This window comes from Malaclemys terrapin, chromosome 22 (assembly GCF_027887155.1).
Source record: "Malaclemys terrapin pileata isolate rMalTer1 chromosome 22, rMalTer1.hap1, whole genome shotgun sequence".
NCBI classification, from domain to species: domain Eukaryota; kingdom Metazoa; phylum Chordata; order Testudines; family Emydidae; genus Malaclemys; species Malaclemys terrapin.
In genome coordinates this window covers 14,352,265-14,369,062 of record NC_071526.1, presented here as the reverse complement: position 1 = coordinate 14,369,062, position 16,798 = coordinate 14,352,265, and the positions used below count along the sequence as shown (strand labels likewise).

Here is a 16,798-nt window from a genome sequence, read left to right as displayed (position 1 = left end):
AGATGATCAGAGGGATGGAACACAAGCCATACGAGCAAAGGCTGAAGGAACTGGGTATGTTTCGTTTGGAAAAGAGGAGATTAATGGGGGATATGACAGCAGTCTTCAAATACTCGAAAGGCTGCCGTAAAAAAGAAGGAGAAAAGTTGTCCTCTCTTGCCACAGAGGGCAGGACAAGAGGCAACGGATTCAAACTACAGCATAGCAGATTTAGATTAAAACTCAGGAAAACTTCCTCCCGGTAAGAACAATAGGACAGTGGGAGGTGGTGGAAGCTCCTTCACTGGAGATTTTCCAAAGGGGGCTGGAGCCATCTGTCTTGGAGGGTTTAGACACAACAAATCCTGCATCTTGGCAGGGGCTAGACTGGATGACCCGACCCTTCCTGTCCCTTCTAGCCCTACGGTTCTATGATTCTATGGAAGAGGAGTCCGAGGGGAAGAGACGCCTGCAGCAGGGAGACCACAGACAGGCTTGTGAGGACTCAGAGCTCGGGGTGCAGCAGGGCCCCCGAAGAGGGATGGGACAAGCATCTCCACTCCTCTCTCCAGCCAGCCCAGACACTGTGAGGCTCTGTTGCTTTCCAATGCCTGGTTCTGCTGGAAGCGTTTCCCGAAGCTCTGGCTGCACCCCGGCCCCCCCCGGGGATACCATGCCGCAGCCCCCATCTGAACGCCCCCGCACAGAGCTCACTGCCGGCGCCCCCAGACAGGGATGCGCGGAGAAGGCAGCGGAGGCACTGAGCAGAAGCCAGGAGGGGCAGAAGAAAAGAGGAAAACTGCTGGCCAGGAGGAAAGACTCGGCGCTAGCTGGAGCCAAACGGTGCTTTGCCTGAAGCCACAACCTAGAACATTGGCTTCTCCGCTGCCTCCTGCAGATCCCCCAGTGCAGCAGGAAGAAATTCACACAAACCCCAGGGAAAAAAGCAGAAGTAACAGGAGCACTGGCTGTGAGCGAACGGGTCGGTCCCCAGGGCTGGGGTGGCACGGTGCTCTCTCTGGCCAGGGGGGTAACGGGTAGCTCCAGACTCCCCCGTGGAGGACGCGTGACAGCACAAGATTCTGTCACGGACTCCTGGGCAGTCCTGGGTAAGGTGTGCAGGAGCCTGATTCTCATCTCATGCTGCTGTTTGCCGTCCCTGTAAGGCACCGTGTCAGAGCAGGGTGGAGCGGCCGTAGCGTGAAGAAGAGCTATGCATACAGGGGATAATTTCGCTCTCATTGAAATGCAGCTTCTTCTGGGGTGGCAGCTGTTTAACAGCTCACAGCAACACCAGCCATCAGCTGAGGAGAGGAAGAGGAGAATACTGCATCCAACTGAATCGTCTGTGGGGGGGGGGAGGGTATCACAAAACACAGATTTGGGCAAGGAACTGAGGCAGGCATTGTCAGGGTCTGTTTCCGGGATTTCCGGGGGTAGCTGCACATGAGCGAAGGCTGCAGAGGAATTGCTTGTGCAAGTTGAGGGAGAAGTTTCTGCAATGGTGCCGTCTTCCTGGCAGCTTTCCTCTGCCTGCTCTCAGATGCCAGAGCAGAGTTGAATCCCAAAATATCCTTCCAGTGGAATCAGCCTAAGCCAGGAAAAAGTGTGCGTGGGGGGAGAGGATATGCCAGGCCTGTCTTAGTCCGGAATGGAGAGTCTGTCCAAAGAAGAATCCTCCTTTATACGAGCAGGCAGAGCCATGGAAAATGGCCTGGAAAAGTTCAGTCCGCTTTGCCCGTGTCTGTCTCTCTTCGGGGCTCCAGCATGTTGACTTGGCAGGATTGGTTGTGGTAACAGGGAGTGTTCCCCAGAGGCTGATTGGGAATTTGTATCCACAGGTGCACTTGAGGCAGGAGGGCCCCGGGGCTAGGCCACTTACGTGGTGCCCAGAACACCTGGGTTCTATTCCAGCTCAGACACTAAGCAGCTGGTGGCCTCTCTCCGTGCCTCGGTTTCCTCGCCCATCCTGTGTAGAGCATGAGCTCTTTGAGGCAGGGCCTGTCTCTCACCCCGTGGCTTGTTGGTGGGGCACCTCAAGTTGCTACCATAGTGCAAATAATTATCCAGTGAGTAACACGTGGCCCTTGGGCTGGATTCTCAGAAGAGCGCCGTACCAATCTGGGCCCCTTCGATGCCTCTGAGCGGTTCTGCAAATCTGGCTACATGGGTCCAAGCAACGCAGCTCCGATTTCAGGGAACAAAGTCTCACCCGCAGGAGTTAGTTGCAAAAACTGTTCTACAACCGAACTAGCAACAATCACACCAGCTCACAGGCAGTTGGCAAAGAGAGGACGGGAAAATTCATGGGTGAAACCCTTTGATCTGCTAAATGCCATTCCCCTCCCAAGGACGGTGCAGATTGCGCACTAACAACGGATAGAACAAAAGCTTCGAATGGGACGATCTCGGGTTCCCACATTCCCGTGGGGTGCTGGTACCGACTGGAGGAGAAAAGGGGAGAACCCGGGGCGGGAAAAGGGGCACACAAGACAGGCTGTAAACTGAAAGGAGTCTCGTGATTGTTGTGACAGTGAGCAGCAGGTTCCCATGGGGAATGCTTTCCCCGTTCCTTTGATTTCAGAGTGAGTTCTCTTTGCTCTGGGGTCGCAGGTGTATTATTATTCATGGAGCCCCTCTATGAGCAGCAGCAGGTGGCAGGGCCCTGCCGGTTGGCTTCCCCGGGGAGGAGACGTGGAGTCGGGGTATATTCTAAGTGACTTGCCACCGCACAAGCCTCCTCCCAGCCAGCTCGTCTACAAAGAGGCCAGTTTAATCGCATGCGAGCCTGCCTGGTCAGAGCACCAGGGCTCCTGTATTCAGATCCCAGCCCCCTAGCAGCTCCCGGATCCCAGCTCGCCGACCAAGTTACACCACTTGGCCTTCCCAGCTAGCGTCCGAGTTTACTCCTGCAAGCCCCATTTGGCTGGCCAGGCGCAGAGCCCACCGCTGCTGCAAGCGTTTCGGTTGCTTCTGCGTGCATGGGGTTGCTTGCTTGTGCACATGCCCAGCTCGGCACATGCACGCTGCAAGCCGGGGGCGGATGGAGAGGTGTGACCCGGCCGAAGGAGCCCAGCAAGTCCAGGGGTCAGATCCCCAGTGGGACAGCAGCTCTCTCCGTGGCCTGGGCGGCGTCACCTCTCCACATTAGCCTCCCCATCTGCAAGAGGCGGGCATGGATTCCTCCGGCCCCCAGGTGCGTGCCAAGGCCGAATCAGCTGATATCCTCCGAGTGCTTAGCCGGCGATAAATGCTGGGCTCTTCCCTGGGGTCTCCCTACTGTAGTTCCCCGTGTCTCCCTTTGATCCCAGGCCCGAGACCTGTAGTAACAGAGAACACAACCGAACCCAGCCGGCGCCAAGTCCTCACACCCACCCACGGGGAGCAGCCTGACTTGGCCAGGGGCAGGCGCACGATGATCTAATGAGCCTAAGAGCCGAGCTCCGGCACGTGCTCACGGGCGAAGGAGCCTGCTGGTGTCCAGCTGGCAGCAAGAGTCCCGCTAATAGCAAGAGGGGTCTGTGCCAAGCAGGAGGCCCTGTTACTGACCTCAGTGCAGGCTGCGGCCCCGCCCAGCGGGGCAGCAAACTCCCCGGCCCTCTCTGCCTGGGATGATTCAAGGAGTCCCCACCCCATGGGAAAGCAGGGCCCCAGCTGCCGAGCGAGGCTCCTGATCATCGCTGGCTGCAAGATTGCGGAGGGCGCATGCTCCGGCGCTTGGCTGCCTGCCCGGCTCCGACGTCTCATGGCATCCGTCAGCAGAGCCAGCGCCGAAACAAGCAGGGCTCCGGGCCGGGAAAGGGGAAGGAGCAGGGAGGACAGTGTTGGGAGCCCTACTGGGGTGGGGGGCTGCATCCTCGGCCTGGCCATGCTAGCAAGGACTTGGGGCCAGGTCAGCAGTTTATGGGCTGCTCGACTGAGCCGCCCCGACCCTTAGGGGCCAGAGGAGAAGGGAATCCACGCAGGGTGGCTACAGCACTTTAACCTGCAGGCCTCCGCGGCTCATCCCAGTCCCTAGAACCCCCACGCCTCTCTCCAAATGACTGATTCCAAGGTTCCCATATAGCCCGGCGTGACCCCCTCCCCTATATCCTGAATGCGAATCTCCTGGCTCTGCTGATTCGCAGGCAGGAACCTTGCCATCACTCCTGCCTGGCATCTGCCCTGTAGAGACTGAGGGCCTGAATCTCCATCGCCCGGCCTCCCTCCCCCACCCTTCCAGCTCCGCACTCACTCTGCGCGCTGGGGCAGGCCAGGGAGAGTCAGGCCTAGAGAGGGCATGAAGGTGGTGGGGAAGCCAGGAAACTCGGAGCCAGGACTCCTGGGTTCCATTTGCCGCTCAGACACTGGCTCTCAGTGTGAACCTGATCAAGCTGCTTCCGCCTCTCTGTGCCTCAGTTTCCCTGTCTCCAACTCAGGGATAATGCTGCTCAGCCAGGAGGCTGGATTCACTAACACTGGCAAAGTGCGTTAGAGCCCATGGAGGGTCAACCTGTGCTGATGCCGAAGTGCTGCAGTATTGCTCATGGGCTGTATTATCCATCGGCCCCAGCCCCCTCCCCTCACGGACGGAGAGCCAGGAAAGGGACGCGCCAGACAGGCACTCAGCGACGGCCCACCAGGATCATATGGCCAAGGCGTGGGCTGGGCAACCAGCCAGGGGGCCAGACCTTACAGACAAGCTCCACCACTGAGCCGAGAGCAGCATGCGTGACCCACAGCAGCCCCTCCTCGGTATCTCGCTACAGCCTGCCTCCATCCCCCCTCAGGAGCACCCGCGAGTCACGGGGCCCCCCACCGACTCTTTGTGAACTTGCCAGGGGCATGGCATGGGGGCTTACGCCCCATGGGATGCCCAGCCAGCCCCCGGTGCTGGCCCGCTCCCAGCTCAGGAGAGCAGCCCAGCGCTGCACAGAGGTTGCCTGTGCAGCGGGGACGTAGAAGGGGTGACAGGCGCGGGCAGCGAAGCACCGACGGCAAACCCCAGTGCATGGGCGAGTGCTTCACAGGCCACGTGGGGCTCGGAAGGAGCCCTCTGCTCTCCGGCGGGTAAGACAGACGGGATGTTTGGGTCAGACGCAGAACCGGATGCTGAACAGCTCTGCGATGGATGCGGCATGTTGACCAGGCTAAGCCAGCCAGACCCGGCTTTATTCCCGGGCCAACGCGGAAAGCGCGGTCCTAACTGAACCAGCAGCCCCCGGGAGCACTCTCCCCAGGGGCACGTACAGACTGCCCCCCTCACTGGAGCCCTACACACCTCAGGGAATTCCCCCCAGGAGGCAGCGTGGCCCAGGGGTTAGAGCGCTGGCCTTGCCATCTCACTTAGGCCCAGATCCTCAGGGCTATTGGGCACCGACCGCCCATTGAAATCAGTTTGAGTCTCTCTGGGCCCCAGTTCCCCATTGGTGCAATGGGGATATAGCCCTGCCCTGGCTTTCGGGGCATTGCAAGGGGAAATGTGGGCAGCACCGGGAGGCACTCAGATACTCTGCCGGCGGGAACCAGGAAAATACCTTCAATAGTGAGATCACCAGCCTCAGTCTACAGAGCTGGGAACTGACCCCGCGTCCCCTGGCTCCCAGCCCGGTGCCTCGCCCGCTCGGCCACCTTTCCTCCCTGTGCCGCCCGCCACAAAGGGGCGGCAAACCCCACGACAGTCACATCGTAGACCCATCCCGCAGGGCAGCCTGTGCATACCACCGTGCCATCAACACGCCGCCTCGCCCTCAAAGGCATCTCAGGGCACTCGGATGGGCTGACGGCTGTCGGACGGCCCCATGGAGATGGGGAAAAGCAGGACCCCTGCGCCCGCGGTCACCTGCCATTAGCAGCGGGCGCCTGGAGAGCTGCCCGTCAGGGGCTCAGCTCAGAGCAGCATTCGAGCTTGGGAGGGACGCGGGGGGAAGATGCCAGTCAGAAGGAGAATACTGACCTCCCCAGAGCCCTGGGCACCATCCCCTGACTATAGACAACATCATTCCAGCTGGCTCAACGTGGGCACCACCCCTGCTCCAGGGGGCCACCTGCTGCCAGTGACCGGGTTGCCCGCCCCGCACCGGGATCACTCGTGAGCAGCAGGCGCTGACTCAGTGATAGCTGTGCAGAAAGCGCGCACGACGCACGCCGGGGATGGAGCATTGTCCTTCTCTGAGCACGAGCGGGCCAGGCACTGGTGGGAGACCCTGGCCTGGGGAGGGGGGCTTAGTTAAAGGGCAGCGCACCCCAGCAGCTCCACAACAGAGGTTATTCGGGCTCCCACAGCCACTCCCCACTGGCAGGGGGTGTTAGAGAAAGAGGACAATCTAGTGGTTAATGCACAGGGCTGGGAGCCAGGACACCTGGGTTCCATCCCTGGCTGCCCCTCCCTGTGTGAATGGGGGTGGTGGGGACTGGCTCCCTACTCTGCGAGAAGAGCTCGGAGAGCCTCAGCTGGGAGGTGCAGCGCGTGTGCATTTGCTACCCAGGAACAGCGCTGATGTGCCAAGGGCAGCACCCCTTGCAGGAACGAGTCGTCAGGCTGCGCTCGGCTACCGCGCTCTGCAGACTGGGATACCGGCTCCGAGTACGAAACGCCCCGCGTCTCTGAGCAGCTGCCTGGGAAAAGCAGACCCCTCCCCACACCCGCACGCAGCGCTGCCCACTGCAACACGCTGGCACTGGGATTTGAACCCATCACCCCCTGGCACATGCAGACAGAGACCTGACCCCTCCCTTCCTACCCATGGCTCTGCCAGTGCATCTCATTCCTGCCCTGCAGCCCCCCTGCTAGTCCAGCCCTGGGCTCCCCAAACACAGTTCAGCCAATGCCCCTAAATCCTGACCCACACCCCCCCATGTTATCCCAGCCCTGGGATCCCCAAACACAGCTCAGCTGGTGCCCCTCAATCCCAGCCCCCATTGCTAGTCCCGCCCTAGACTCCCTGCCAATCCCCTAAATCCCCCCATCCCAGTCGTGGGTCCCCCAGACACAGCTGGGCCAGTGCCCTGCAGACGCAGCGCCCAGCTATTCCATTCTGAGTGCCACGCTTACCTGCTTTGGATGCAAGGAGCTTCCCTCCTGTACAGGTGCCAAGGAGGCCAGCTAGGCAGAGAGCAGAGACCCAGGCTCCCAACATGGTGCCCTCAGGTGGGTCAGGGACCAACGCTGCTGCCTCTAGAAGTGGAAGAAACCAGTCATAAGTAATATGCTCAGTGCAGATGGGCACAATCCTCTCCTTAGCGCCCGTGAGCCTGGCCCTGCTGTCCCCGCTAGGATCCATTCAGATCAGTGGACAGGGGCGTCAGGGGACTTAAAGGGCACAGTACATGGCACATGCATGGTCTGCAGAGCTGGTGCTATGGGAAGTTCAGGCCCAAGGCACAACGCACAGGAACAGTCACTTGCTAACAGGCCCATTCATAAAGCCCCGGCTCAGTAGGGATGGGCCCAAACCAAACCCTAGATCTCTGGGACGTCCAGCTCCAGGATTTGCTGCTCTGACCCAGCCAGCCCTGTAGTGAAGGGAATGACAGAGATGTCTGTGCCCAAACTCAGCATCAGAACCTGCTCTTTCACCCACCCCTGCTGTAAACACCTGGGTGTGTATCATACCCGGGGGATCAAACGTGCCTGTCGCCGTTCGCACTTGGGTCTACGGATGGCTGCCCCAAAGAGCAAGCCAAGAGACAAGCGCCGGCTAGGGAGAAACTGGGGAGTCAGCCAGGGCTACAAGGAAACACTGAGACGAGACAGACACCGCGTGGGGGAAGGGGTAGGGCACATCCGCAGAGCGATCAATGTGATGGCAGCAAACATCACAGTACCGCGGGCAAAGCCAACGCACAGGAAAGGAGAATTCAGTCGCCTTCTGTTGCAGCTACTGCACCAACGTAACCCTGACGCAGCCTTACTAGTCCATGCGTGCTCTCAAAGCAACCCCTTCACAAGCACCACAGCTGTCCCGCCACCCACAAAACCACTCCAGGAGCACGATACGGGATGGAGAAAACTCAAAGGTCCTGAGCCTGGAGAAACCTTTGGAGAGATAAAAAAACCGAGGAGTCCTTGTGGCACCTTAGAGACTAACAAATTTATTGGGGCATAAGCTTGCGTGGGCTAAAACCCACTTCATCAGATCGGATGTGAGTTGACTTACCAAGTGTGAGGTCAGTCTAACGAGACAATTCAATTGACAGCAGGCTATCAAGGGAGGAAAAATAACTTTTCAAGTGGTAAGAGAGAAGCCTCGTTAGACTGACCTCACACTTGGTAAAGCAACCCCCATCCGTTCACGTATTTATACCTGCTCCTGTATTTTCCACTCCATGCATCGGATGAAGTGGGTTCTAGCCCACGAAAGCTTATGCCCAAATAAATCAGTTAGTCTCTAAGGTGCCACAAGGACGCCTTGGGTTTTTTTGCTGAGACAGACTAACCCGGCTACCACTGAAACCTGTCATCATGCAAGGCTTCGGAGAGATGTTCCTCTAAGCCTCTCTCTCTGGAAACCTCATCAGATGTCGCTAAATCCACCAGGAACAGATTTTGACCAGCTGATCCCAACAGGACATTTTGTAGGTTAATGTTTTTAACATGCACTAAATAACCCCATCTAGACTTTTTTTACGTTCCCCCAGTGAAACTGAGCAATCATGGCACTAAAACCGTCATCTGAAAGGACCGACCATCTGGCTGGCTTTTTGCTGGGGTTTTCTGGGGCTGTTTTTAACTCCTCAAACAGTTGCATTGAATGTACTCTATCGCTTGCTTTGGCCACGAGGCCCTAGCAAGGCGAAAATCTTGCCCCTAATAAGAAACCGATGGGTGGGAAAGGATTTTTTTGTTGCTCAACCTCTCCAAGAAGAAAGGGAAATGCTGTTGCGATGACAATTTTCCTGCAGTAAATGCTGTAAAAGAGCGCGGTGGAAACTTACCAACAATTTGCAAAATAAAAACAGGAGGGGAAGGAGGGGGGAGAAACGTTACTGCCAAGTTTTGTGTTAGTCTCCTAGTTTTCTCCCAGGCACCTCATGCCTGATTCTTGCCTCTGAAGTCATGCAAGAGCACCTAGTGCTGCCGCATTTCAAAGATTAAAATCTGGCAGCCTATGCTTTAAACTTCATCCCGGATGGAATCCCCTTTGACTTTCATGGTGTGAAAACCGCCTGTCTTATTGCCACAAGGCCGGCTTTGAACCCCACGCACGTCCAGAGGGTCCCACCAGGGGGCAGAGCACTGATAAAAAGAAGAACAGCCATTAACCCTAAGCCAGGCAATGTGTTAACATAGTGGCATTAACCCGTGATTGACACGGAAGGTAAAGGGGCCGGTAAAGAAGTCTTCACCAGCCTGCAAACCCGGAATAAATCAGAGCTTGCCCCATAAACCACATGTCATAACATCCTTTACTCACCCCATGCAGGGGTGGGGTGGGGTGGGGCACAGGGACCGGGGAAGCCCCAAATCATCAAACTGACCTCCTGTGTAGGACAGCCACCAACCCCCAGCCAGCACCCGCAAGGAACTTTAAAAGATCTCCCCGGTTCCAGAGCAATTTTGTTTGACCCTTAGGTAAAAACGAACATCTACGAAGCAGCTGATTCTTCATGGTCCCTTTGGTAGCCCCTCAGCCAGGATTCACCGTGTATAAAACATGTAGATGCATGTTGGGAATTGAGAGTCGCTGCTCGCCAAACAGCGAGATCTTTGTTCCCTTGAATGTTTCCCATCTCCCGATAGTTTCCACTCCGGAGCGCTGGGTCGACGCAAGCCAAGGGCTTGGACTGATCAGCTTCCAGGCCCCCCTGTGCAGGCTGGGAATCACAGGCACTGCTGGGATGCTGGAGTAGGTAATCAAGAAAACAGCAGCCTCCACAAAGGGGAAACACAACCCGTGTTGTGCAGCATGCCCCGGCTACACACTGCTCTCTGGCCGTGGTGACTCGCTGCCTCTGCCTGTCGGGAACGGAGATATGTCCCCGTCCCCATCCCCCAAGCAAACCTCCCTGCCGGAGAAGGACTCACGCGGGTTAAAAAGTCCTGGGGGTTCCAAGCAGCTGTTAAGTCAGGCCCCAGCCTGAGCGAGAGGTTAGTAGCCACTTACCTGCCAAAGAACCGAGGCGCTTGCGGGGTTAGATGCAGTTCAGACGGGGAGCCGGCTTTGAGACCATGTCTGCAATTCGGGGAGCGGGAGGTCCCGGGTGGGAAAGGCAGCGAGAGGATGCACGCGTCAGCAGGACACGCCGGCGGTCCCACAGAGCTGTTCCTGGCAGTCGGTCGCTCCAACTTCTCGATGGTCAGGGAAGATTTATTCCGGAGGGGGGGAGCTTTCGAATCCTTGTGGCGGAGGGAGCGAAGCAGATCTCCTCAGAGCACCACTGACATCTTCTGGCCCTGGCCTCCTCTCAGCCCTCTCTCCTGCTCTGCCTTTCCCTCCCGAGAGCGAGCGCTGACTGTGCGCAGAGAACTTGCTGCTCTGCCAGGCCCCCGAGCTGGAAACGACAAGCCATTAAACGTGTTGGAATGCTGGAGCAGCTTAATCAAGCCCAGCTGGGACAGGCACGGCGCCGCAAGGCAGGGAAAGCCTCTCGCAGCGCACGGGAGCTCGCGTCTGACACATTGCCCCGAGGCGGGACTCGAACACGCTACTCGTTCCTGTTATCCCCTAGAACAACACCCCCACCTCCCGGCGACTGAGGATCAGAACAATCCTGCCCTGGTGTGCTTAATGGGACACCTGGAGGCTCCTTGCTGATGGGTGGGGACAAATCGCCAGGCCTTTTTAAGAGTCGTGGGTGGGACAGATCTGCTCTAGCCTTCTCCCCACCTAGCCCCCTTGCTCCACCCTGTTCCCCCCCACTTGGACACAGGAGTCAGCCCAGGGCATCTGAAATGCTGGGCACTGTAATAATACCTGGCACATCTCACAGTGCTTTACACGTGTGACTCCCTGTTTTACAGAGAGGGGAAACTGAGGCAGAGTCGGGGCCACAGCTCAGAGGAAGGATGGCCCAACGGGCAGGAAACTCAGGTCTGAGTCCCAGGCTAGTGAAGTCCCTGCTCTGCCACAAACTCGCTGTGACTTGGGCAAGTCACTTAGCCCCGCTGTGCCTCACTTTCCCATCTGTACAATGGGGATAAGGGCTCTGCCCTGCCTCCCAGAGGCATGGTGAGGACAGATACATTACAGACTGTGAGGTCCCCTCAGATATTACAGTAAAGGGGGGTGGCAGATAAGTACTAGCCACCTAGACTTTAGCCACAGAACCACACTGTCTCTTCTACAATGCCAGAGGGGATGTTTCCTTGGGCTATTTCCCCCGGCACAGTGACCGCCCTGCCAGGACAGCTGCAGTGTGGGGTGTGACATTCAGAACACGGCTGCCTTCCTTTCAGCACCATAATGCTGCCTTTGCTCCTCTCTAGACAGCCCACGTGGAGGCGGAGGGGGGCATCTTGCTTGGCTGCGGGGGGATGGGGCCTGTGCACGGGGCCAGAGTTCAGAGCACCGTGTCGACCCTTGGAGCAGAGCATTGTGGGTTTATATGGCTGGAAGTTTTTCTCCCATCGGAGCGATCGTGTCCAAGCCTGGCATTTGCTTCTCCATGTGCCGCGAGGCTGAGCTGCTAAAATAGGACTAAAATAGCTTTTCTAAAACTCCTTGGTGCGGCCAGCCCCGCCGAGCCAACACGGCTCCAGAGAGGGAGCCTGGTTTGATTCTGGTTCACACATCAGCAGCATGGCTTCCAGATGCAGCCGCTACTCCGAGGGGGCGGGATGCATCAGCCAGGAAGATCACGGCTCGGTTCCCAGGGCCCAGGTGGGCTTTGCGGTGCCGGCACCAACAGGATTGCGCAGCTCCGACATCTGCGCTGGGAAGGGAACAAACACAGAACCTCACGCTACAATTGCCAGAGTAAAACGACGTTTGGCAGTGTAGTTCTAATCAGGACAGCTGCATCCCTGGGGCCTGATTCTGAGTTACATTACGTCCCCTGCAGGAAACAGACCCTCAGCTCAGGTATATGCTTGGGCCCAGTCCCCGGTGCAGGGGGCGGATTGGGGGTTTGGCTGGAGCACCCTGGATTACAGCTATTCTCTGCCCCCCTCGGCCCAGACGGGTCCATGGAGGTGAGTGTGTGAGTTACAACAGCCTTGTGGCTGCTCTACTTGACACCACGTTCCAAGCAGGCCCCTGCAAACCCCTGCAATAGGAATATGGAATGAGCCAGCCCTCCCCTGCAGGATCCGGGCCAGCGTCGGGCCCCTGAAGGACACAAGAAGCTGCCGACAAGCAGAAAGCAGTTGTGGGAGGATGGGGGTAAATATGGCGAAATGCAAACAGCTCACACACTGCAGGGGGCTGGCACGGAGGTCAGCAGAGTTCAGCCTCCATCTGTTCTTCCCCAACCACTGACCCGGGCGCTAGATCCTCCCCTGGATCGCCTCTCGCTGCCCATTGCCACGGGCCGCCTCCCCCCACTCTCCGCCACTCGCCCCCTCTGCCTCCCCCAGGGCTTCCCGCCAAGGACGGAAAAGAAGTGCGAGGCCCAGAGAAAGGCCTCCAGCCCCACGGTAATGACAAAACCACAGACAGCAAGCGCTTAGCAAGCCCCCGCCACGTTCTGCAAGACCCGCTGAGTCAGGCAAAAATCGCAGCCTCTGTCCAACCACAAGGATTCCCGTTTGAAACAAAGGCCGCCACTTAGAACTTGCAGGAATTGATTTTCCACCAGCAGCAGCTATTATCCCTGGCTGGGCTGAACGGGAAATCACTGAGCCAAGACAGGGAAGGGAGCAGTCAGCGTAGTAGAGGCAGTTGTGTCACACAGGAGCGTGTTCACACCCGATACCTTTTCCACGCGCCGAACCAGCGACGGCAGGATTCCGCTCCCAGGTCGCCCCATTGGTGCTTGGAGCTGCTACGGAGAGGGGAGCTGCACGCGGCATCCGCAGGAGGGTACCCAGCCATCGCACCTGGGCAGTGGAAAACGGTTGGAAGAAATACCTGATTGAGGATTAACACTTAAAAGGGAATTTCCCAAGATGGGAAACTGACCGGACAGATACATCAGGCTGCTCCTTTGAGATGTGGGGCTGGGGAGTCCACAGAGCTGCTTGCGTCCCCTGCGTCTGTTCGCCTGCAGCACTTTTCAACCCTCAGCCAGTGTCATTGGGAATCCAGCCCACAGGGGCCACATCAGATCAGACCATTGCCTGAGCCGGTCCTGCCTCCTGCTACAGCCGGTAGCTGAACCTTCAGAAGGTGACAGAAAACTCCATCATTGCCAACTGTGCAAGGCTGCAGGGGAGGTGGGAATAACCCTTCCTGACCCCTGCAGCGATCCGCTCTGAAGCATGAGGGATAGCTCAGTGGTTTGAGCATTGGCCTGCTAAACCCAGGGTTGTGAGTTCAATCCTTGACGGGGGATCTGGGGCAAAATCAGTACTTGGTCCTGCTAGTGAAGGCACGGGGCTGGACTTGATGACCTTTCAAGGTCCCTTCCAGTTCTAGGAGATGGGATATCTCCATTAATAAAAAGAAAAAAAATGATGTTTCATGACCTCTGCAACGATAAGCAGTCCTACACTTGTTCAAACCTCTTAAAATCCCACCATGGTACTTAACTCTTTGATCTCCTGTGGCAATGACTTCCACCAGGCAAAGCTTGGTCTATAAGGAAGGATAGTCTTGTGGCTAGGGAACTGATGTGGGATTCTGGAGATCTGTATTCAATTCTCTGTGTGACCTTGGGTTTATTACAATACGAAAAAATCCGTGCCTCAGTTATCCCGTCAGTAAAATGGGAGTAATAATTCTTCCTTTTCTTCCACCTCTCATCTATTAGATCACGGGCTTTTGGGGGGCAGGCACTGTCTCTCATTGTGTCCGTACAGTGCTTGGCGCAGTGGGGCCCTGCTCTCAGCTGGGATCTCCAAGCATGACCAAAATACAAATAATAATTTCCTTGTATTTATTCTACCCAACAAGTACGGATGTGCCGGTCTCTGATGCCCACAAACTTTGGGGACTGAGAAATTCAGCTCCTAGCTGAGCCCATACCTCGCTTTTCCATCCTTCCCCACACCTGGCTCTCCCCTCCCCTAGGAGAGGATGGTGAGGACTGACTGCATTCAACTGGTTTCTTCCCTAACGATGACAAATCTATTTACACCGAGGCTTTACAAATGAGCATTAGAGATGCAAGCATCTCAATAAACATGCTCCTCGTTAACAACTGGTATTTATTCAGCCCACAGTAAATAAGCCGTCGTGAGTGAACCAAACGGTGCAATCAGCGCTCGGTTCAAATCCTCCCCATTTATTCTGGCGACAGTCCCCAAGACAGGGTATTTATTCCTTAGCTAGTTACACACAGGGATAATTAAGGGGTAATTAAAGCAACTGGGTATGAAACATAACCAAACTCCTATCATTCCTTTTTATTGGACAATTATTTTCCCAAAGCTGCTCTTTGTTTAAACCAAGCAAAGGCTATTAAATAACTGAGTTTAGGAATAAATGTGTAAAAATGACGGTGATTTGTGCATCTAACATAATGGCTTCTATCACAGCAGCGGGGAAATAGCAGCAGCAGAGACTGATCTGGTATCGCATCAAAGTGAGACATAAGGCACGAACGGATTAGATAATAAACTGTGCTTATTAGCTAGCCCCATTGCTCCCTCTGACTTGCATTAATTGAGCTCCATGGCACCTGTGTGCAGTGGGAGATACAGTTATGGCAGGTGCAAACAGGGGGCGCTGTTACACTTAGTCTTACAAGTTCTTTTTCTGAGCGGGTGAGCGCTGTTCGGTCTTTGAAGACTTGCCGTGTTGTTGTTCGTTTGACGCGGCCGTGTCTTGCTGGGGGAGCTGTTGCAAGCAGCAAGACTCTGCGCCCATCTGGCTAAGGGGGGGTCAATTCTTGGGGCGGAGCGGAGTTGCTCCTTGAAAACTAGGGCTCGGCCTTGGGCTGAGATTCCTGAAAGTGGAGTTTGCTTGGAGACCACCTCTGTCCCTGGGCTGGTGCCCTGAGGGAGAATAAACAAGCTACGCTAAGAAAGTACCCAGATCTCACTGATTTTCCCTCCACGTGGAGCTGCAAGGCCCAGACACCATCAGGAATAGAACCCAGGAGTCCTGATTCCCAGTTCCCTGCTCTGACAACCATCAGCAAAGTCCCCGGTGTGAACCACACAAACATCCTTCTCACAGGGGAAACATGCAGTAGCCCTGCCCACGTCCCAGTGGAGATGGGCCAAACTGGCAGGATGCAGCCTCTGCACCCAGCAGACCTGTGGGGTCCTCCCTAAACCCCCACTGGTCACCAATAGGGAGCATCTGAGGTGGACGCCGAACCATAGAGAGAAACGCCACCTGGCGCTCTAGTCACAGAATATCCCATCTGGGCAACCATCAAGTGTGTGGACCACTAAGCGTGGGAGCCCTGCCACTCCCTCCCTCTGGTGGACTGGCATGGCCAGCCCTAATTCAAGGCACAAAGCAACGTAACGCTGAAGCAGAGGTGGAGGACGTTCTGCTTAGATGGGTTTAAGAGCCAGTTCCTGAGCTGAAGTCACCAGAGGGGAGACAGGTTTACGTGAGCTGAGGAGTTTTTTTTTAAAGAGCCTGAACGATAACGTCACAAACGTCTACCACGTAAAAAACGCGCAGGAGGGAGATGGTCCCAGCTAGCGTACTGATCTCCGCTGAACTGGTTTGTTACAGAGGTAACAAACACCCAGGGAAATAGAAAGCCATCGCACCAACCACTTAGGTATATTTTGCTGTCTTGTACTAGGATCTGGTGGTTAACGCAGAGCAGAGGTGGGAATTGGGAGCCAGGACTCCTGGGTTCTGTGGTGTTATTTGAGCCCTAGCAGGCCTGGTTAGCCTCACTGGTAAAGTTCATGAATTGTTACACGTGATCAGTTATATAAAACTGTTTAAGGAAAGATGAGAGGAGACAAAGGCTGACGTAATTTAGACAGACAGGGTCCACTGGTACCACTCAAAGGCTGAGTTAAGAGGACGACTGGTAAACAAGAGGAGCAGAGGACTGGACATCAATGAACGAAAATTGGTGTGTCAGAAATTAGGCCTAACTGGTGGGCAGAACTATGTGGATGGATGGTTCCACCCAGCTCCGTTTTGGTGCTCTTAAAAAAGACTTTGGGGGGGGGGGGAAGAAAACATCTGCAGAGGAGGATTGGTTGCTGTGACACTAGACCTTGATGCTCTGGTGGGGACAGGAGCGCCGCCAGCTTTTTTGCCGCCCTAGGCGGCAGAAGGTCCCGCCCCTGAAATGCCACCCTCGACGGAGGCGGCGGAAGGTCCCGCCCCCAAAATACCGACGACGACCAGGGCAGCCGAAGATCTGGCCGCCGTTGTCACCAGCCCCAAATGTTAGCACCCTAGGTGACCACCTAGGTCACCTAATGGGTTGCGCCGGCCCTGGGTGGGGACACCTGACCGTCACTGCTGCACTGGCGAGGATCCCAACCCAATACATGTGAGATCCTGCTCGGTCTTTCCCGCTCATGTGCTCCATTCTGCCCTTCCCCCACCCATCTTCCTCCTGTCCTGTCTCTCATGGCTTTTCACCCGATCCAGAAATCCGCTGCACTGCACAGCACAAGCACAGTGAGATGAGGTGGCCCATCCAGCTCTGCCCGGCTTGAGAAGGGTCAGTAGGGAGGGACCTGATATCCCTGGCTGAGGAAATGAGCCGGGGCTAGAACAACAGCTGTTGAGGATGACTTGTCAACCCAAAGAACCTGTCCATGACTGACCAGCCACCCTGTATCCTGAGACCACCACCAAGAGCCGTATTT

General features: G+C 56.3%; 1 protein-coding gene across 3 annotated transcripts in view; it reads right to left on the bottom strand.

The window, feature by feature from the left end:
• Positions 1 to 10,599, bottom strand: part of COL16A1 (collagen type XVI alpha 1 chain) — an 87,892-nt gene extending 77,293 nt beyond the window's left edge. For all 3 annotated transcript variants that reach the window (XM_054012002.1, XM_054012003.1, XM_054012004.1), the window contains exons 1-2: positions 10,065 to 10,599; positions 7,013 to 7,135 (exon numbers count right to left, since the gene is read on the bottom strand). In XM_054012002.1, the coding sequence (XP_053867977.1) occupies positions 7,013 to 7,097 (85 nt within the window). In that variant the 5' untranslated portion in view covers positions 7,098 to 7,135; positions 10,065 to 10,599. The remainder of the gene's footprint in view (positions 1 to 7,012; positions 7,136 to 10,064) is intronic.
• Between the last annotated feature and the right edge of the window lie 6,199 nt (positions 10,600 to 16,798).